The sequence below is a fragment of the Mastigoproctus giganteus genome, chromosome 11 (genome assembly GCF_048544385.1).
Source record: "Mastigoproctus giganteus isolate SK-2022 chromosome 11, ASM4854438v1, whole genome shotgun sequence".
NCBI lineage: Eukaryota > Metazoa > Arthropoda > Arachnida > Uropygi > Thelyphonidae > Mastigoproctus > Mastigoproctus giganteus.
In genome coordinates, this window is record NC_143585.1 from 75090388 (window position 1) to 75112367 (window position 21980).

Here is a 21980-nt window from a genome sequence, read left to right on the forward strand (position 1 = left end):
TCTTGTGTGCAACAGCATCAGAAACTTTCCTGAAATCGAAGTATATGATATGAAAATATATTTTTTGCATTCAGTTCGTTTGTTTGTGCATTGTAGTATACAATCAAAGTGGTTAGATAAGATTTTCCCTTAACGAGCCCATGTTGTGACTGAAGTATAACTGCCCTCCTGCTTAGATGATCCTGCATTATTTCTTTTACCGGTGACTCCATTATTTTCCCTGGGACAGAAGTTAAGCTAACAGCTCTGTAATTACTCACATAACCTTTTGATTCCCCTTTATGAATTGGGGATACATTTACACATTTTCAGTCTGCAGGGACCTTCCCTGAATCCAAAGATGCTCTTGTAATTATGGCTAAGGGTTTGCTTGGTTTCTTGGGAGTTTAAAATTCTATATGTACCTGAAATTCTAATGGACCTTATTATTATTATTATAATTATTATAATTAACCATATGGTGCAAGGAAGCCTGAGGCTTTTGCTGTACCAGCCAAAAAAAAAAAAATTTTGAGTTACCCCCCTGAGAGAGAGAGAGCGAGAGCAAGAGTCAGAAATAGAAGGGGAATCACCAAGAAGAAAAGAATGATGATATTCAGCTCAGGACCCGATATTCACCCACATGAGTCAAGCAAACCAAATTTCAGTAAGGTCTGGTTGTTGTGTGACAACCTGACCTCTGCTTGCACCTTCACAATGGGAGGGCTTTTAGTAACCTTGTATATACCCCTATGTGCAAGGTCAGAAGCACTGCACCTAATATAATGGAGGTGACCACCCAGGTGTGAACCAACGTAAGCAGGGGTTGAGGCAAGGCATCCACATCACAGAGAGGAATGCTGTCCCTTTGTGTCACCAGGCAGTACAAGGTGTAAGATGATGCTCATTAGGTGGTGAAATACCATTCATCTGTTCATTGGAATCTCGAAGTGGTGAAACCCATGTTTAGCCTCCATAGCAAAACTTTGGCAACTATTCCCCCCCGGGCATATCTTCATTTATGCAGCACAGTTATGCCTTTTGAGGTTATGATAGGTATCATGTTGTGAAGTGTTCCTTGAAAGGGTTTTTTCCATGTTGGATGCTAGTTAGCTAGTCATACCAAACTTAGTAATTCTCCAGAAGGCATCCGGATCAGCTAGTGTATAATCTTGATGGTGGGATTCCAATTGCCAGCTTCATTTTCTGCCTACACTAAAGTCTACAACAATTGTGAAACAGTTAGTAATCGATCCAAACTTGATTTTGTACAGGTTAAGAGTAGAAAGCTTACTTTGTGGCCAAATAGTAGTAGTCAAACATTCTGGGATGTTGCCAAAGTTGTTGGCCAAAAGTTCTGTCCATCTGTACTCCAACCTGCTATAGCATGATAGTTCTATTTCATTCTCAGATAAAACTGACTTACTAGTATCATACTTTTCTTCCAACTCTTGTATCACTGATTTTGATAAATCATTTTCATACCAAATATACTCTCTATTCAATATCTCCCGTGGTTTTCTCACAGAAGGACGTTAGAAGAATTCTGCCATATCTGATGCCACGCAAGCCCCAGGTTGCAGTGACATTTCTCCACTTCTCAAGACCTGTGATCTAGAGCTTGCTCTTTGTTGTCTTTTTATACTTTCTTCTTCCACTGATGTTTTTCATTCTGCATGAAATTTTGCTTATGTAGGAGGAAGTTCCTAAAAGTTCCAGCCACTTCCTAAAAAAAAGGGTGGTAAATCCCTTCCTTCCAATTATTGTCCCAATTGCACTTTCTTCTATTCCCAAATTAATAGAGAAATCCATCACTCATCAACTTTTAAATTATTTCAGTCTTCCAGCTGATCAATGATTGCCAATGGATTCTGTTGGGTTTGATTCACTGGTGATATTGGCTTATGTTAATTTTCTTTTGACAGATTTGATGAAAAAGTTTGCAGAAAACTTGGGCACTTGCTCTTGACATTTTCAAGGCTTTTAATTGTGTTTGGCATAAAGGTTTTCTAAACATGCACTATCGTTATATCATTTTGTTATAGGTTTTCCACTGAATTTTGTAAATGGTTAGTTTGTTTTCTCTCTGACCACTCACTAAGAGTTTGTTAGATGCCTTATTATCTTCTAATTTCTCAGCTAATGCTGGTGTCTCCCAAGGTTCAGTTTTTCCACACTTTTCCTCTTATATATTAATTCCTTCTGTAATTTTGATGATGATAAGCACACTATGTTCCATTTTTCAATTTGAGAAACCTTGCTCCATACAAACTTCTCAAATATTCACTGCCACCAGTTCGTTGAATGCCAGTTTCCAAGTAATTCTTGAGTGGGGCAAAAAAAACTTGGTTAAAGTCAGTCCTAAAATTTATTCATACCTTAATGTTTATGTGTTCGTTATTCTTTGTGTTATACAGCTTCTGTGAGTGAGTATCAAGTACTGTGAAATTTGCATTGTGTTACTGTTGATAAATATGATTAGCCAAACCTATAAATATAAGATTAAAACTTATATTTATAGGTTTGGATTAAAATAATCTTATATTATTTTAATATAAGATTAAAACTTATATATATAACCCAAAGCTTGAAACTGTATCTGATTGCATCTGTTAAACAACTTAATATAATTAAAATTTCTATAAAACTGGAGATAGAATTTAATACTCTGAATAAAATATAAATGAAAGTGAAATAAATACAATATGAATGACTAGGAGCAGCTGTTGTATGCCTGTTGTCAAGAAAAAAAAAAGTTAAAAACTGATTAAAAAATAAACAATATTTTATCAGTTTTTGACTATTCCACTTTTAGCTTTGTTTTTGTATAGGGTGATTACGACGCTCTTTGTTTGGAAAAGTAGTTTGAAATTTGGCCATTAGGGGTGCAAAGTGATTAATTTAGAAAAATAATAAAAGTTAAACTTTTCACCAATTGGTGATATCAAAACTCTGTGTCCACTATTTTCTAATAGCAATCAAGATGGGGCATTATGTTCTCCACAGTTACCTTCAGAATTTCTGGGGGCAAAGAAAGTTTAGTTAACTTCAATCCTTCTAAAACTCAGTGCTGTCTTATTTTTTGCAAAAAAAAAAAAAAAAAAGTCTGCTACTATGCTCATCTTCGATGACAATCAGATTTATTGACAAGATCACATATCTCCATAAGGGGTTACTCCAACTTCTAATTTCTCCTATCTTCTCTCTGTCTTGAATGTTTGAACTATCTGATGTTATCTTCTCTTTTGGATGCTCGGATTGCCTATTCAGTGTTGACTCCTACTTGACCTGAGATGATCTTGCCAGCATCCATGGGTATTTCACTCCCTCCAGTGGATCCCAGCAAGATCCAGTAAATCCAGAAGCACATCACAAATATTGCCTCCTCTGCATAAAAAAAAAAAAAAAATATACTTTTTCAATCTTGACATTACTTTTCTTCAAAACAGTCACTCTGTACAAATTTCAAATCTACCCTACAATAGAACATTGTCTCCATATCTGTGGTAGGGTGGATTTCAGATTTGTACAAAACCAGATTCTGTTCAAAAGAGGGCAGTCAAATTAATTAATGACTCATCTCTTACAAAGTGTCTCCACATTCGGTCTTATAGATGTTAAATTTCTGCTGCATGACTTTTCTATCAAACAATATTCTTGTTGACACTGACTGGCAAGGAAATGTGACTTAAAAATTTTTAAAGTGGTAAAATTAAGTCTTTCTATATAGAACAAGAATGACAGGGAAAAAAAGTTAAACACAAAAAACCAGAACCAGTAAGTTGGTATGTCTTTTTGCATGTTAATGTTTTCAAAAGTGAACACTCTGTAATGCCATTGAGATGATATATCTCTTTGAGTGGCTAAAGCTGTCATAAGCTGAAATTAGATAGTATGAACCCGAGCTGTAATGCTCAATACGTTCTACGTTGATATCAATATTTTTAAAATAATAAGAGAAGTTTACCTCAATATAGCACATAGAACACTTCCCTATGATACTCTCCAGAAATTAAAACGAAAAAATTGAAAAACTTACATTAGAGTAACAAATAGTTTAAAAAATAATTAAAAATCAATTTAACGCAATTAAAAATAAGAAAATTAATTAAAAGAATTTAACGGGGGGGGAAAAGGTATAACCTATCGATACACATAATTATGGGGGGATTTTTTGAACAGCTTGGTGCAAAATTACCACTAATTACCACTTAAATTAACACTAAGATACTCGGTCCAAAGTTACCATATTTTGTTTCTAAAATATTGCCTTCAAAACGGCATCGTTCTGAACTTTGCTAGGGTCAATTTAAATCAAAAAATTTCGGGCATAAAACAACTAGCACTTGCCACATTGTGTAATATTGTTAAACTTGCCTTAAAATCTCGATATACTAATAAACAAAAATACGTTTCCCAGGTTAGGAAGCTTCGCGATAAATTAAAAAATTATTATCTACATCCTAATGATTGGTCTGCATTGAAGGCCTCCATAGATTTGCGACTGGAAGCACAGGCCTCAGATATAAAAAAACAGACACGTTAACAAATTACAAACATTATCTCAGATGTCGTTTGAGTAGTAAGGTCTCTACACCTACAGTATTGAAAAAGTAATTTTAACAACAGGTTTTTTAGCTTTTATTGCACACCACTGGCCTATATGATTAGAACCTTTTGAGCGACTTGCTTACCACAATTAAAACCCTAAAATTCCATTACTATGTACTGGTTGTATTTGCACCAAATCAAATCAGAATACAAAAACTTTACAAATATTAAGTTATAACATACAAATTCTTTAGCTAAATTTAAAAATAAGCTCATGAACTAGAACTATTAAACTATTTATTGAGTACAATTTAATATGTTAATCAAATAAAAAAAACTTAAGGCGTGTGTATCCTGTGCGCACGAAAGATGTTTTATGTGAAAATATCCTTAGCTTGGAAGAGGTTAATGAAATCCATTTGTAGAATAATATGACATCACAATCATACTTTCTTAGTATGATTGCATTTCTGTTACATTCCATTGTAGGTGCTGCTATAGATGTTTTCACATCAAAAAATGGCAAAACTTCGTGCTGTACAAGTATCTCCTATCACAAGTACCAGAAGGTTGTCTGGATATGTTAATGTAATGCGGCAACAATTCTTGTATCTATAGTTGTATTGTGGTAACGATTCTTGTATCCATTTTATGGTATACAGTCAGTCCTTGTATAACACGTGTTTACGCTACATGAATTCGATCATACACGATTTATAAATAGGGGAATGATATCATATATAACACAAACCGAATTCGCTTATGCACGATTCGCCTTTGTGTTTACAAGAAATGGCAGTCAGACCGGAATCACCCCAACTGAATGCAACACGATAGGAATGAAGAGAAGATTCTGAAAATGTATTTAATTTTTTTATATCAGTGAAGAGGAAATGCATTCCACCATAATAACGTAAAATTCCAGCTATCGGTATTATCGCAAATGCAATTAGATCGAATTTACTACCAGTTTATAACAGATTCCACTAGCAGGAACGCAACTGGAAATTGTTTTTATTGTTTTATTGTAGTAACCCCCAGAAATGTGCTTTAGTAAAATGTGAGCTAGTGAGGTGTTAACAGAGTTGTCTTTGCCTTTACGGTGTTGTTTATTCAGTTGCTACACGTGCACATCTTTGTTTATGTGTATCAAGCGTGCCTCCTCATTTTGTAATTGTGCTTTATTCCCTAAAAATGAGTAAAATACTTAGAAGGTGTGAAAAGGAAGCATCCTGGTGAAGACACTACAGATTCAAAGAGAAAAAGAAAAGCAATATTGATAAACAGAGGCGGACTGGGTCAAAAATTCTTACCCGGGAAAATTTGTAGTGGCCTCATACTAGCATTTATGGCCAAAATCACACCGGCCTCCAGCCCACCGGGGTTTCCCTGGTGAGGCTTATGGCCAGTCTGCCTCTGTCAATAGAGAAAAAATACGAAATTGTGAAATGCTTTGAGCAAAATGAAAGACCATGTGATATTGCACGTGCTACAGGCCTAAATGAGGCAACGCCGAGAATTACAAAGAAAAGCAATATTGATAAACAGAGGCGGACTGGGTCAAAAATTCTTACCCGGGAAAATTTGTAGTGGCCTCATACTAGCATTTATGGCCAAAATCACACCGGCCTCCAGCCCACCGGGGTTTCCCTGGTGAGGCTTATGGCCAGTCCGCCTCTGTCAATAGAGAAAAAATACGAAATTGTGAAATGCTTTGAGCAAAATGAAAGACCATGTGATATTGCACGTGCTACAGGCCTAAATGAGGCAACGCCGAGAATTACAAAGAATGCAGAGAAAATAAAAACAACTTTTATAGCAGGAACAACTCAAAGTGTAATTAAAATCCATTAGATTAAGACACAAAGAATTGGAAGAGATGGAACGGCTGTCATCTGTTTGGATAGAAAATCAAACAAAAAACAAGTTTGTTTATGATAGAAGCAAAAGCATAAGCAATATTTTATTATGTAATAGTCGTAATAAAATATGTATTTTATTATGATAATTTATTGTGTTTGGTAATGTTTTGATTACAAATATGTGTTCAATTTTGGGTGGTTGGCACCTAACCCTATTTTTCCCATAGGGCCTGTTATTTATATTGCACGATTTTGCATTGCACGAGGGTTTCTAGGAACACAACTTTTGTGCTATACGAGGACTGATGTACTTGTACAAGAATTGTTGCCACAAGACATGAATAAACACAGAACCTTTTTTTGACATTGGCTCATTTTTACTTAATTTTCTGGTGAGAGCTAATGCAAGACACCCCTTGAAAATCTGTGGTGATGGTTTTATGCATCTGCCCACTTTTCCCATAAAGAGTGGTCCTGATAGGCATATAAACATACAACTATTGTGAGTGTCTCTTTCTCTCCTCTTCTGCTATTCTTAGAGTGAGCTTGGTTAAAAGAGCCTCCAGTAGGATTTTCCAACACCTGGAGTGCCATTTATCAGAGTACCTGGTGCAGGCATACAGGTGCTCTAGTATGTGGCACCTCAGGTGAGGAGGTAGGTGATCAGCATTTTCGAAGTTCCATAATATTGGATTTCCCTGAAAGAAGACACTCATGCTGTACATGCTTCTGATAGTTCTCTCATGCTTGGGTGATTGTGACCTTGCTTTCTTCTTCGTATGTCCACCAAAAGAAGGGCATGATTTTTTTGTGGTTTCCACATCATATTTTGGTAATGTGTAAAAGTTATCCAAGGTTTGTCTGCTGTTTGGTCATATAATTGTAATTTCACCTATAAGATCAATAGTTTAGTCTGAACAATCTGGAGGGGGGCTGATGGAAAATTTCCTGTATTCCAATCTAAACCTGTTTCTCTGTAATTTGAATTTATGGCCCCTAGTTCTAGAATTATAAGTGAAAATTTCACCTACTTTCATTTTACTATCCCCTTTCAGAGTCTTATAGATCTCAATCAGGTTCCTCCCCCAAAGGTGCCTGATTACAGAGCTCATTAGTCTTCACATTCAAAGTATTTCCTCATGTGAGTGCTCTTTTGCAGCTCTCACCAGTGGATTGCCTCTCTTTGGACCTTTTCAAGAAGCTCTGTCTATTTTCAGATACAGTCACCATACATGGACAGTTTCCCAAGTGTGGTCTTACAATTTCTTTGTACACTGGGATCATGACCGCCCTATCTCTATAAGCAAAAGTTTGATAAATCATTGATATGATATTATGGGGCCTTCTCACCACCCATCTACACTGCATGAAGAACTAATGTTCAACTGTATTATCCCACCAAATGAGTAAATTAATTTTGGTTTTTTCTATTTCCCAAATATAAGGCCTTGCAATTTGCAGCATTCAAGGATAGTCATAGCTGCCACTTTTCTGACTATCCTTGAAGCTTATCTGAGTTGTCCTGAAGGAGCACTGCTTGTTGCTAATTATTAGCTGTCCTTCCAATCTCAATATCATCTACAAATTCCTTTGTTGGTCATTTAAGAAATAAATAAATAAAATAAAATAAAAATAACAGTGCTCCTAGAACCAATCCTTAGGGAGCCCCATTTCAAATGATTAGCTGAATCTGAAGGGTAACCATTAATCAACCCTTTGCCTCCTGCCCTGCAGCCACTCTGTGATTCATCTACAAATCTTACTTGTAATCCCAACATGTAGTCCAGCTTCTACAACTGTTTATCTGAAACTGAGTGAAATGGTCCTGGACTAAGCCTGGTTAGAATATTAGGGGAGGACTGATTTTTATGGATCTTAAAACCATATTTAGCCATCATATTTGTATTTAACATTAAAAAAAAAAAAAAGGTTGCAACCTAACTTTTTGACACTGACTAATTACATTGAAATCATTACGAAGCTGTTACCTTCCGTTAGTAACTCTCACCTCCATGCCAAACTTATGTGTTAACTGCATAGGTGTGCTCTACATTTGCAATAAGCAAGAATTTTAAACTTTTATTTCTTTCCCCAAAGCACTGTTTAGTGATTTTTATTGCCTGTTTCCTTTTAGGGTAATTTCACTCTCCATATCACCAATAGATGATTCATTTATCTCTTGCTCATTAGATAAAACTGTACGTCTTTGGGATTTGAGGACACCAAATTGTGAAGTAAGTAACTATTTAAAACTGAGGTGGAATGCTGTTAAATCAATTTATTTAATTTAGAAAGAGTTTATAGAAAAATTTCATTGTATTTATTATATCAATGCATATTTTGATATTTATTTTAATTGAACGACTATGTTGAATTGCAATGCTTCAAGAAAGAGTAACGATGCCCTTAGTATTTAGCCTACTCAACCCATTTCGTGCCTTAAACACACAGGTTTCCTGTGTAAATGCCTGTTTTTCCAAAGATTGCAGAACTTAAGTTTTGCCGTGGTACTAATAGCCCTCCATTCTTGTTGCTGTTCCCTTCAGAGGTTCACAGTCTTCCTAAAATGAGGTTGTTCAACCTGTTTGTGGTATTCAAGATTTGGCCTGACTATTGCTTTTCATGTGGCTTGAGGTAACCACAAGAAGAAATTGGTGTTAAGTTTTTATTTTTTATTCCGCAATACAAATACAATTTTAATCTCCATGACTCATGTGGCACCTGTTAACTCATCCCTTTCCTTCTGAATGTGAAAGTGTGACCATATCCTCTGTAATCTTCCTGGATGATCCTTTCCTTAATCGGGAATATCTTTATATGTGAGTAGTTTTTTTCCAAAATGGAATATGTGAAATCAAAAACAAAATCAAGTCCAACAGACTATACCTTCAAAAATAACTTATGAATAGAAACAACAAGAATTTTGCAAAACATTGGTACCTGTGAAAAATGGCAAAGTTCAAAAATGCACTTCCAGTCATTTCTTCTGGGTGCTACAATTCCAATATCACAGAGTTTATGTACATGATGTTTCTAAATTACACTTAAAAATTATAGAGGTAATTTAATTACACTTTAACCAAACAAATTCATGTAATCATTCTGAGTGGTTACAGTCCTATAGCTATTTGTATTTTTAAAGCATGTTTATGGAGTTGTAAATGGTAATAAATAAAAATAAACAGACATAATCTTACTAGATAAACAAATACACATACTTAGTAAAATGATGAATATGTAGTAAAATGTTTAATAAGCATTTTATTAGATTCTGTGCCTGCTTATTCTCTTTTTTTTTTTTTTAACCATTCAGAACTGCATGGCTACTTTTAAAATTCCAACAGCCATATCTCTTTAACTCTTCAGAATCAGACACATATATGAAATTTTTTACTTATATGTGTGATTGTGTGTCTACTTATTTTGGTATGTAGAACTACCACTAATTTTGTGAGTGTAATTTAAAAACACCCTGTAGTAGTTGAATTTTTGATACTATTACACATGGAAGACTTCTGCACAAATTGGAGCAGTGTGGCATTGGAGGCAAATTGCTGTTATGGATAAAGGGATGTTTGAGTGGGAGAAGACGGAGAGTGGTAATCAATGGACACTGCTCTTTGTGGACTAATGTTATTAGTGGAGTCCCCCAGGGTTCAGTGTTGGGTCCACTGTTGTTTTCTGTATTCATTAATGATATTGATGATGGTATATCAGGCTTAATGTCCAAGTTTGCAGATGATACAAAGATTGGCAGGGTTCTTAATGACAGTAAAAAGAATATGCTACTGCAACAAGATCTAGATAAGTTGGGCAAATGTGCTGAGAAGTGGCAACTGAAGTTTAGCATTGACAAATGCAAAGTACTGCATATGAGTAGCAGTAACCCAAGAGAAATGTACCAACTGGATGGTACTACACTCAGAGGTGGAGAATTAAAAAGACCTGGGGATAATTGTGCAGTCAGATATGAAGTTCTCTGAGCAGTGCAGATGGGCTGCCAGAGCAGGCTATGGAGTTTTGTCAATGATATATAGCAATTTTGCTAGCAGAGACAAGGAGGTGATTATACATTTGTATAAGGCAATGGTCAGGCCACACCTTGAGTACTGTGTACAAGTCTGGAGACTTCATTTTAGGAAGGATGTAGAGATGCTAGAATGAGTACAGAGAAAGGCAACGAGATTGGTTAGAGGAGTGCTCTTACCAACTTGTAGAACTTAAGCCTCTCTTACCAAGAGAGGCTTAAGTTCTATAAGTTGCAGCATCCGGAGACTAGGCACTTGTGAGGTGATCTGATTGAAGTGTACAAGGCTTTAAATGGTTTGAGCAGGCTCAATGCTGATGGGATACTTCCACTTACTCAGATTAAGAACCTGAGGGGGCACAGATTCAAATTGAGGAAAGAGAGTTGTAGAATAGATGTGTGGAAATTTGCCTTTAGCCAGCAGGTAGTTGATTGCTGGAACAGACTTCCATCTGTTGTTGTGGAAGTTGATAGTTTAAATAAATTTAAGGCTGAACTAGACAAACGTTTGGAGTGACCCGATGGGTGAAATGGGAATGGTTTTTTTTTTTTTTTTTTTTTTTTTTGTTGATGCTTTCAAACCTTGCTTTCTCACATCATATGCCTCAACTAATGCTAATGCATATATTTTGAATGCATATTTGTTGGGCTTTGAAGGTATGTACTGTTTTAAACTGCATTTTCCTCTGAAGGCTTTTAATTTCTCATCAGTAGTTAGATTCTGACCCACATAGGTAATGCGTCTTGCAATTTTCCACAAATTCAGTGACAATCTCTCTCTTATGGAGGTGAGACGCTCATGTTTTCATCTCTCATCTCTCTTTGCTTGATCGTCGAATCTTATACACCTGATGAGGAACTTGAATCATCTCTGGTTCATTAATAAGTGAAATTTTTTATTTCTGTCAGTTCCCCATAAGTCTTCCAATCTCTGTTTGTTACTTCGAAGTGCTCCAGCTAAATAAAGAAGGCCAATGAAAGCTTTTATCTCAAATTTTGTCTGTAAATTTTGCATCTCTTTCCTGTATGTAGTTCGAACAGTTTGAATATATTGATTTGTGAATTCAACGATTTCATCAAAAATTTTGTTTGTGATAAGGCAGTTCCATGCTTCGTCAGACATGCTGGCATTTCTTGCTTGACCAATAACTTCAGGCAATTTTGTTAGAAGATTTTGAGATCTGTGCCGAATTTGTGTTGATCTCCTTACTTTCCTCCACTTTGTCAATTTATCCTTTTTTATGAAAAAACTGTCGGTGTCCTCTTTTTTGTAACTTTCCTCTGCTGATGTAGCATCTTGTGCACTCTCTGAGTTGTCTTCTCTTGTTTCAGCATAATCCTCATCAGATTCTGTTCCATCATCAATGCTTTTATCACTTACTTCCTCAGAAAACAACTGGGCACGAATAACTTTGGCATTACTTGTGTCTAAGCAATCCATCTCAACCATTGAAAGCAATGCAGCATTACTTATGTGGACAGTTGCACTGTATCTCACAGATACAAATAGCAGACTGAATCAAAACCAAAAGGCTTGGGTAAATGAAACCAATTCCAGTGACTTCCAAGAAGCAATGTAGGAAGCTACTGAGAAGCACACATGCCCTACTATATCTAATTCCAACAAACAAACAAAGATATGATGTATTTGAGAGATACATAGTGACCAACAAAAGGTTAAGATAATATAATTCATTTGTTCTTTGCAGTGCCTGTATGGTCTTTTGAACATTGATTCTGTATAAACTATTGATTTTATCCCATATAAATTTCTGCTTCTGTTTGTGTGAATGTAGAAATTACAAAAAAGAAAAAAATTAAATAATTTGTTAGAATTATGTTATAAGTTTTTAGAGAAGCATTTAGTTCATTAAGTAATTAGGCATGAAAAAGTAAGCCTATACATGCATGAATTATATTGTAATGTTTTACCCAAAAAGCATTGCAGTTATTTTTAAATTTGCATGTCTGTACATGCAAATATACAGACACCAGACAAAAATTAGACCTTTATAGTGTTTAGGATATATGACAACTTGAACATGTGTTATCTATACTTGTTTGCTTACAGCAGTATAATTAGAGTATAAAATTAGCCTGTTTTCTCTATTTACAGAGAAAACAAGAAACAAATTCATGGTGCAAAACATGAGGAGCTTGAAACAAAATTTTTTGAGTGGTACCAACAAATGTGTGCATCTAATTTGCCAATATCAAGTCCGATTTTGCAAAAAAAGGCAAATTATCTAGCTCAGCAACATGGGATTAGTGAATTCAAATGCAGCAGTGGCTGGCGCCAAAGATTTAAAAACAAGAATAACTTGGTTTCATGAAATGTTTGCGGTGAGTTTGGATTAGTCGACAAAGAAAAGGCTACAGACTGGTTGTGTTCTGTACGGTCCATCCTTGAAAAATATGAGGCAAAGGATATTTTTAATCTCGACGAGACAGGTTTATTTTATAATTTGCTGCCAAACAAAACATTTGCTGTTCGAGGAGAGTCTTGTCATGGTGGAAAATTAAGTAAACAAAGACTCACTATTCTGTTATGCTGCAATTCAGATGGCAGTACAAAACTACTCCCACTTTTGATTGGTAAGTTTTCCAAGCCAAGATGTTTTAAAGCAGTTAACCAACTTCCCTGTGATTATGAGGCCAATAACAGTGCTTGGCTTACGGTCAAAATTTTTCAGTCTTGGTTATCAAAATTGGACAGAAGAATGGCTTCAGAAAAAAGGAACATTTTGATGATTCTAGACCGTTGTACAGCACATTCTGCCGAGATATTTAAGTTGACAAATATACGGCTGTTGTTTTTACCCCCCCAATTCCACCAGTTCAATGCAACCACTGGATCAAGGCATTATTTATAACCTTAAGAGAGCATATAGAGCCCGCCTGATAAGGTACTTGATCCGCAACTCAGAAGGAGGGAACAATTTGCAGCCAAATTGGAATGTCTTGGATGCTATCCGTAATCTTGTTATTGCTTTAGAAAGTATTACATCAAGTGTAATAATCAACTGCTTCAGAAAGAGTGGCTTTGGAGAGAACATCATCGAAAAACATGGTCCAGCAGACAAATGTGATAGCAACAGTGAGGAATGGAGGAATTTGAAGGAGCATATGAATTTTGTTGGCGAATTTGAAGAGTTTGTGAAGGTGGATGATGAAGTTGTTACCACTGCAACGCCAACACCAGAAGAGCTGCTGGGTACCAAACAAAACGATTCTGTTTTTGTTACCAGCGAAAGTGAAGAAGCACGCATACTGCCATCTAAAAAATATACCCAAAATGCATTGAACATTGAAGCCTGAAAAACAAGATGCCTGGTATTTCAGAGACTGCTGGGAGCCATTGCGGTACAAGTAAACACATGGGTTGTGTTAGGGTAGCTAAGAATAGAAACAGGTGCAGGTATACTTGTGTGTACACCAATGCTAGGAGTTTAGTAAATAAATTTGATGAATTTGAGGTATTGCTCAAAACATCAAAGGCAGATATTGTTGGGATATCAGAGACGTGGTGTCACACAGATATAAGGGATGCAGAACTGCAATTTGGGGAGTACAACGTCTACAGAAAGGATAGACAGGATAGGAAGGGGGGAGGGGTTATGCTATTAGTTAAGAAACACATAAAAACCAAGGAAGTGAAGCCAGTCGACATCGCTGGACAGTGCAGTGTTGAGTCAGTTTGGTGTGACATAAGCATTGGGAGATCAAAATTGAGAGTAGGAGTGTGCTATAGGCCTATTGACTTTGATGAGTATAATAAGGAACTGTACAGGGAAATAGAGTGGGCCAGTAAATCAGAGAGTCTTATAATGGGAGATTTTAATTTCCCAGATATTGACTGGAATTTGGGGGCTGGTTACTCACGCACTAGCAGGGCATTTGTGGATTTATTGGATGATTGTTTTCTACATCAGCATGTTCGGGAGGCAGCTAGAGGGAGCTCTTGATTTGATTATCAGCAGTGATTCTTCATGCATTAAGAATCTGCAGATAAATGAACCACTAGGTGGCAGTGATCACAGTGTGCTGAAGTGGGATTTACTCAAAGAGGTAACTACCATTAGGGGTAAAGGGAAGGGTTATTGCTTCCGTAAAGGCGACTACGATGGACTGAGACAGTATTTAAATTCTATAAAGTGGGACCAACTGATGATGTTACCAACAGCAAATTCAAAATGGGAAGCATTCAAAGAACTTATCTTGGAAGCTACTAGGCTTTACATACCAACTAAGAAATATTGTTCAAGGTTTAGGCCAAAATGGATGTCAGATGAACTAATGAGGCATATGGCAGAGAAGAAAAATGCATGGGATACTTACAAATTAACACATGACACAGAAGCCTATGATAGATACAAGTTGATATGCAACCAAGTTACAAAGGAGGTTAGGCAGGCGAAGGCAGATTACGAGAAATCCTTGGCAAGGGATGCAAAGAAAAACAGCAAAGAGTTCTTTACTTATGTAAACTCTAGAAGGAAGGGGATGAATCAGATTGGTCCACTTGATATTGATGGGTCAACTGTTGATGATCCTGCTCAGGTAGCTAACAAACTAAATGAATATTTTGCATTGACATTCACACATGAGGAGTTATTCAGCAAGGGGAATGCCAGAGGTGTATTCAACTCTAGCAGTAAGCTACAGAATCTTGAAATAACTGGGAGTAAAGTGGAGGAGAAACTGTTGAAGATAAACACAAGAAAGGCACCCGGGGTGGATGGGATCTATCCAGTTATATTAAAGGAGGCAGCAGAGGAAGTAAGCAAACCCTTAGCCATAATTATGAGAGCTTCCTTGGACTCAGGGGAGGTACCCATAGACTGGAAATGTGCAAATGTGACCCCAATTCACAAAGGAGGATCAAAGGCTGACACAAGTAATTATAGACCTGTGAGCTTAACTTCTGTTCCAGGAAAATTAATGGAGGCACTGGTTAAAGAAGCACTGCAGGATCATTTAGACAAGACTTCAGTTATAGCTCAGACACAGCATGGTTTTGTTAAGGGGAAGTCTTGCCTGACCAACTTGATTGGATACTATGATGCAGTCACAAAAGAACTGGATGCAGGGAATAACTTTGATATTATATACTTGGATCTTAGAAAGGCTTTTGATACTGTTGCACATGGAAGACTGCTACACAAATTGGAGCAGTGTGACATTGGAGGCAAATTGCTGCTATGGATAAAGGGGTGGTTGAGGGGGAGAAGACAGAGAGTGGTAATCAATGGACACTGCTCATCGGGGACTAATGTTATTAGTGGAGTCCCTCAGGGCTCAGTGTTGGGTCCATTATTGTTTTCTGTATTTATAAATGATATTGATGATGGTATATCAAGCTTAATGTCCAAGTTTGCAGACGATACAAAGGTTGGCAGGGTTGTCAAGGACACTACTGACACTATGCTGCTGCAACAGGATCTGGAAAGGTTGAGCAGATGGGCTGAGAGGTGGCAAATGAAGTTTAACATTGACAAATGTAAAGTACTACACATGGGAAACAGCAACCCCAGAGCAACGTATCAACTCTGTGGTACTACACTGACAGTGGTAGAGAATGAAAGGGACTTGGGGGTAGTTGTGCAGGCAGATATGAAGTTCTCTGAGCAGTGCAGACGGGCTGCAAGAATAGCTCATGGAGTATTGTCAATGATATACAGGAATTTTTCCAGCAGGGATAAGAAGGTGATTATTCCATTGTATAAGGCAATGGTCAGGCCACACCTAGAGTACTGTATACAGGTCTGGAGGCCTCATTTCAAGAAGGATGTAGAGCTGCTGGAACGAGTACAGAGAAGGGCAACAAGATTAGTGAATGGAACAAAGGGGTGCTCTTACGAAGAAAGGCTTACGTTTTGCAAATTACAATGTCTGGAGACTAGGCACCAGCGAGGTGATCTGATAGAGGTGTATAAAGCCTTGAATGGTTTAAGCATGCTCAATGCTGATGGGATTCTTCCTCTAGCTCAGAAAAATCACCTGAGAGGGCATAAATTCAAATTGAGGAAAGACAGATGTAGGATAGACGTGCGGAAATTTGCCTTTAGCCAGCAGGTGGTTGGTTGGTGGAACAGACTTCCATCCCTTGTGGTGGAGGTTGATAGCCTAAATAAGTTTAAGGCTCAGCTGGACAGGTATTTTGAACGAACAGAGGGGTGAAGTGGAAGTGGGTTTTTTTTTTTTTTTTGGCTGATGCTGCATAAGCTTGCTTCCTTGCATCAAATGCTAATGCTAATATAATAGAGAATGTCTTGGCCTGCAGTAACGTTGATAAAGAAACTATTGCATTTGATAACGTCTGTGCTGTAGTTAAAAATGCATAAAGGACAAAAACTGTGCAAACAACATTGGATTCTTTCTTTAAATTAGATTAATTTATTAAAGTTAATGGTTTGTTTGTCTCCTTTTATAATTATTGTAATTATTTTTACCGTGATACAAAAATATTGTATAATCAAAATATATATTGTACAATATTTTCATTTCCATTAATATTGCTTTTCTTTTAGTTTATCTTACAAATAAAATAAAATCTTTAAAAAATATGTTATTCCTATTTCTGTATTGTTACAAGGCTTTTGTTTTTATTTTATTTTATTAATTTATTTTTGATATTATTATTTATTATTATTCTTAGATATACAGTATGTACCAAAAATAAAATATTTGACACTTTTGGTGGACCTCATTACTACAAACCTTGTTATTACAAAACGTGAAAATTTAGGTCCCTTGAACTTTGTATTATTGAGATTCCACTGTATTTATAAAATTTTTTTTTAGGAACTGTCATTTTCTGACATGGAGTTGATTTTATCTGCACACTGCTCTGTAGCACCACTCAGCAGTGCTGTTTTCATTTTAGTTTTGGTTTGCGTATTGTTTGTGTGCATTTTGTATCTGAGTGATTGATTTTAGATTACCTTGTAGGTAGTTTTAACTTTTTCTTCTTCTTCTTCTTCTTTTTTTTTTTTTAAGTGGTGGATGAGGACAAAAGCTGTTAGAAAAACTTTTCATTGGAAATGAAATTGGACATTCTAAAAAGACTAGATTTGAGCGACCGCTAGATATATGCTAAATTTTGTGGGTTTGATCAATTTTAAAATCAGTAGTTCATAAGCTGTTATTGTAAATAATATAAATACAGTATACATATGTTCTGTAATTTTAAAGTAAGCTTTCTTGCATTTTTTGAACATATATGTTTGATTAAAGTTTATATTTAAAACTTATATATTATTATATAGACAAGTGCTGCCTTAAAATTGGCTAAAAACACTTGTCACACCAACCAGTTAAAATTATTTACTTAATGCTCAGGAATTGGGTGATGCCTCTACTCTAATTATGCCAGCCACTGAGTGCAAGGTGTTGCACAAGCTGCTGGTGGATTAGTGATGCTTTGAGGATGTTTTAACTATAGTGTAGTGGGCCCCTATTTGAAATACCAATCAGGCTGAATAAGACTGTCGGTGTAAATATTCTGGATGATCAGGTTGTGCCTTTTGTTGAATATTTAAAGGGCATTTGTGATTTTAATGTTCCTGTGTTCCTGAATGACAACTGGACAGGATTTAAACTGGTACAAGGAACACTAGGAAATGGTAGAGGATTTAAATTGGCCAGCCAAGTCATCTGATTTAAATCCTGCAGAGCACATATGGGACTATCTTGAATGTAAAGTGAAAACACAACAACAACATTATGATGAGAGCCTTGTCGATCAATTCGGCCCTGGAAAGATTGTGCAAGGCTCAAGGGGTAGAATTTTTTTCAGCCTGGACTGTACTTGTTAACAGGAGAGATTGCTTCTACAGGGACGGGATACACTTAAATAGAAAGGGTGCAAGAATATTTGCTGATGCTATCGAGGCAGTGTTAGGTGGGTCGGAAAACTGATAGCTTGGGGGGATACAAGGACTAATAGTTTAACAGTAGCCGTAGGCAGAGGTGAAGGTGATTCTTGCACAACTTCTATTAGAATAAGTAGCGACCTGGAGCGAGGGGTGTTGGGGGTTTCAGGGACGGATGTCAGTCATCGTGAAACAGGTGGGTATATGGGATGTGTTAGAGTGGCTGGGAATAGGAATAGGTGCATGTATACTTGCATGTATACCAATGCTAGAAGTATAGTAAATAAATTTGATGAATTTGAAGTGTTGGTCAAGACATCAAAGGCGGATATTGTTGGGATATCAGAGACGTGGTGTCACCCAGATATAAGGAATGCCGAACTGGAATTTGGGGAGTACAATGTATACAGAAAGGATAGACAGGATAGGAAGGGAGGAGGTGTTATGCTGTTAATAAAGAAAAACATAAAATCAAAAGAAGAGCATCCAGTTGATATAGACGAACAGTGCACTGTTCAGTCAGTTTGGTGTGACATAAGCACTGCGAAAGCAAAAATTAGAGTAGGAGTGTATTATAGGCCTAATGACTCGAATGAGTACAATGAACAATTGTACAGAGAAATAGAGTGGGCTAGTAAATCGGAATGTCTTATAATGGGGGATTTTAACTTCCCAGATATTGACTGGAACTTGTGGGTTGGGCACTCACACACTAGTCAGACTGTTGTGGATTTATTGGATGATTGTTTTCTGCAGCAGCATGTTCGAGAGGCAACCAGAGAAAGTAATACTCTTGATCTGGTTATCAGCAGTGATCATTCATGTATTAGGAATTTGCAGATAAAAGAACCACTAGGTAGCAGTGATCACAGTGTACTGACGTGGGATTTACTTAAAGATTTAATTACCATCAGGGGTAAAGGAAAGGGTTTTTGCTTCCGTAAAGACGAGTACAGTGGTCTCCGACAGTTTTTAAATTCTGTACAGTGGGATCGACTGACGATGTTACCAACAGTAAATTCTAAGTGGGAAGCATTCAAGGAATTAATCGTGGAAGCTACTAAAAGTTTCATACCTATTAAGAAATATTGTTCAAGGTTTAGGCCTAAATGGTTGTCAAATGAACTAATGAGACTCGTAACAGAGAAGAAAAATGCATGGGATGCATATAAATTATCAAGCGACTCAGAAGCCTATGGCAGATATAAGTTAATCTGTAATCAGGTCACAAAGGAGGTTCGGCAGGCGAAGGCAGATTACGAGAAATCCTTGGCAAAAGATGCTAAGAAAAACAGTAAGGATTTCTTTACTTATATAAACTCTAAAAGGAAGGGGATGAATCTGATTGGTCCACTTGACATCGATGGTTCGACTGTTGATGATCCTGCTCAGATAGCAAACAAACTGAATGAGTATTTTGCATTCACACGTGAGGAATTATTAAGGTTTGAAAATGGCAGAAGGTTATCAAATTGTAGCAGGGTGCTTAATGATCTTGTAATAACTGAGAGCAAAGTGGAAGAGAAATTGTTGAAGTTAAACGTAAGAAAAGCACCTGGGGTGGATGGGATCTATCCAGTTATATTAAAGGAGGCGGCAAGGCAACTAAGCAAACCCTTAGCCATAATTATGAGAGCATCCTTGGACTCAGGGGAGGTTCCCACAGACTGGAGATGTGCAAATGTATCCCCAATTCACAAAGGGGGATCGAAGGGTGACACGAGTAATTACAGACCAGTTAGTTTAACTTCTGTTCCGGTTAAAATAATGGAGTCGCTGGTTAAAGATGCATTGCAGGATCATCTAGACAAGACTGCAGCAATAATTCAGACACAGCATGGGTTTGTTAAGGGAAAGTCTTGTCTGACAAATTTGATAGGATATTATGATGTGGTTACAAAGGAACTGGATGTAAAAAACAATTTTGATATCATATATTTGGATTTCAGGAAAGCTTTTGACACTGTTGCGCATGGAAGACTATTGTACAAATTGGAGCAGAATGGTATTAAGGGTAAGTTGCTACAATGGATAAAAGGATGGTTAAGTGCGAGAAGGCAGAGGGTGGTAATCAGTGGGTGCTGCTCTTCTTGGACTAATGTTATTAGTGGAGTCCCACAGGGTTCGGTGTTAGGTCCACTGTTGTTTTGTATATTTATCAATGATATTGATGAAGGTATATCAGGCGTAATGTCGAAGTTTGCAGATGATACAAAGGTTGGCAGGGTTGTTAATGACAGTAATGGCAGTCTGCTACTGCAACAGGATCTAGATAATTTGGGCAGATGGGCTACGAAGTGGCAACTGAAGTTTAACCTTGACAAATGCAAAGTACTGCATATGGGTAGAAATAACCCCAGAGAAATGTACCAACTGTGTGGTACTACACTTAAGGTGGTAGAAAATGAAAAAGACCTGGGAGTAATTGTGCAGTAAGATATGAAGTTCTCTGAGCAGTGCAGACAGGCTGCCAGGGCAGGTCATGGGGTTTTGTCAATGATATATAGGAATTTTGCTAGCAGTGAAAAGGAGGTGATTATCCCTCTGTATCAGGCAATGGTCAGGCCACGCCTTGAGTACTGCGTACAGGTCTGGAGACCTCATTTTAGGAAGGATGTAGATTTACTTGAGTGGGTACAGAGAAGGGCAACAAGATTGGTGAGGGGAATGAAGGGATCCTCTTACCAAGAGAGGCTTAAGTTCTGCAAATTGCAGTGGCTGGAGACTAGGCACCTGCGCGGTGATCTGATTGAGGTATATAAGGCCTTGAATGGATTGAGCACGCTGAATTCTGATGGGATCCTTCCACTTGTTCAGATTACGAACCTAAGGGGGCATAAATTCAAATTAAGAAAAGACAGACGTAGATGTGCGGAAATTTGCCTTTAGCCAGCGGGTGGTTAATTGCTGGAACGGGCTTCCATCTGTCGTTGTGGAAGTTGATAGGTTGAATAAATTTAAGGAGGAACTGGACAGGCATTTGGAGGGAATGGTGTGATTTTTTTTTTTTTTTTTTTTGGCTGATGCTGCATAAGCTCATACATTTGCTTTCTTGCATCACATGCCACTACTACTACTACTACATCTATGGAATGTTGAATGAATTGAGCTCAGTTGTTTTCAGAATGGCCTAATATTGATATAAGCTATTTAAGGGTTATGGTCAAATCCCTACCAGTGAGAATTCATGAAATTATTCATATCCCTACCAGTTATGGTCCGTAACCAAGTCACAAAGGAGATTAGGCAGGCAAAGGCAGATTATGAGAAATCCTTGGCAAAGGATGCAAAGAAAAACAGAAAAGAGTTCTTTACCTATTTAAACTCAAGAAGGAAAGGGATGAATCAGATTGGTCCACTGGATGTTGATGGTTCAACAATTGAGGATCCTGCTCAGGTGGCTAACAATCTAAACAAGTATTTTGCATCTACATTCACACATGAGGAGTTATTCAGGAAGGGGAATGTCGTAGGTGAAGTAAACACTGGCAGTGAGCTAGATGATTTTGTAATAACTGAGAGGAAAGTGGAGGAGAAATTGTTGAGGATAAACATAAAAAAGGCACCCGGGGTTGATGGGTTCTATCCAGTTATATTGAAGGAGGCAGCAAAGGAAGTAAGCAAACCCCTAGCCATAATTATGAGAGCTTCTTTGGACTCAGGGGAGGTACCCATAGACTGGAGATG

General features: G+C 37.1%; 1 protein-coding gene across 1 annotated transcript in view; it reads left to right on the forward strand.

The window, feature by feature from the left end:
* The window catches only part of LOC150078133 (WD repeat-containing protein 82-like), a 144642-nt gene that overhangs the window by 37287 nt on the left and 85375 nt on the right, over positions 1 to 21980 (forward strand). The window contains exon 4 of the mRNA XM_090384473.1: positions 8527 to 8626. Coding sequence (XP_090240599.1) covers positions 8527 to 8626 — 100 coding nt within the window. The remainder of the gene's footprint in view (positions 1 to 8526; positions 8627 to 21980) is intronic.